General features: G+C 58.3%; 1 protein-coding gene across 1 annotated transcript; it reads left to right on the forward strand.

Moving 5' to 3' along the window:
- Positions 1-187: 187 nt before the first annotated feature.
- Positions 188-851, forward strand: LOC103810390 (ras-related protein Rab-5C-like; the record flags this gene model as incomplete). Its single annotated transcript, XM_009083285.1, has 2 exons — positions 188-463; positions 729-851. Coding segments are annotated over exons 1-2 (399 nt in total), but the record flags the coding sequence as incomplete, so codon positions are not given.
- Positions 852-948: the final 97 nt, after the last annotated feature.

The raw sequence follows: 948 nt of genomic DNA on the forward strand, positions 1-948 counted from the left end.
GATCTCAGTGTTGCTGGGAGGCTCTGGCAGGGCAGCTGCTCTGGGGGCTGCCTCCTGCCAGGCTCTCTGGCCACCCTCCTGTCACTGCATGGTGGCCCTTGGGCTCCTGTGAGCAGGGAGTGTGACACAGCAGAGCTGCAGCTGCCACAGCAGGTGGCACTGGCCTCTCTGGGGCATTGCTCGCTCCATGCAGCAGCAGAGCTGCTCTGAGCTGGGTCCAGGGTCAGTCCTGCTGGAGCTGAGGCAGTTCCCAGCGCTGGCTGTGCGGCCTGTCCCACTGGAGCTGAGGCAAACCTCTCCTTCTCTTGCAGCTGCCTTCCTCACACAGACAGTCTGCCTGGATGACACAACGGTGAAGTTTGAGATCTGGGACACGGCGGGGCAGGAGCGGTACCACAGCCTGGCCCCCATGTACTACCGGGGGGCACAGGCAGCCATCGTGGTCTACGACATCACCAACACAGTGAGTGTGGGCAGGGCTGGGGCTGGCACAGGCCCCAGGGAGTGTGTCTGGGTCAGAGCTCTGCAGGGACCTGCCTGCAGGTGCTGAGTTCTCAAAAATGGCTCACAGCCTCTTCCTCAGCTCTGGTCAAGGCTGTGTGAGCTGATAAAGGGTCCTGCTGCAGAGGCAGGACACTTCTGGCAGGAAAGCCTTGCTCTAATCATATCTGCCCTGTGGGTTCCTACATGGCTGTCCTTCCTGACTGCTGCCTCCTGTTTGCTTCCAGGACACATTTGTACGAGCCAAGAACTGGGTGAAAGAGTTGCAGAGGCAGGCTAGCCCCAATATTGTAATTGCACTAGCAGGAAACAAGGCAGACCTTGCTACCAAGAGAGCTGTGGACTTCCAGGTAAGTGGGAATCCTGAGCAGGTGGTGGCAATTTATGAAGTGCCTTGAGGGAGAGTGGAAGTGAAGAATCACAAGAAAAGAACCAGCCACAAAACTG

The sequence above is a fragment of the Acanthisitta chloris genome, unplaced genomic scaffold (assembly GCF_000695815.1).
Source record: "Acanthisitta chloris isolate BGI_N310 unplaced genomic scaffold, ASM69581v1 C16448586, whole genome shotgun sequence".
Classification (NCBI taxonomy): Eukaryota; Metazoa; Chordata; class Aves; order Passeriformes; family Acanthisittidae; genus Acanthisitta; species Acanthisitta chloris.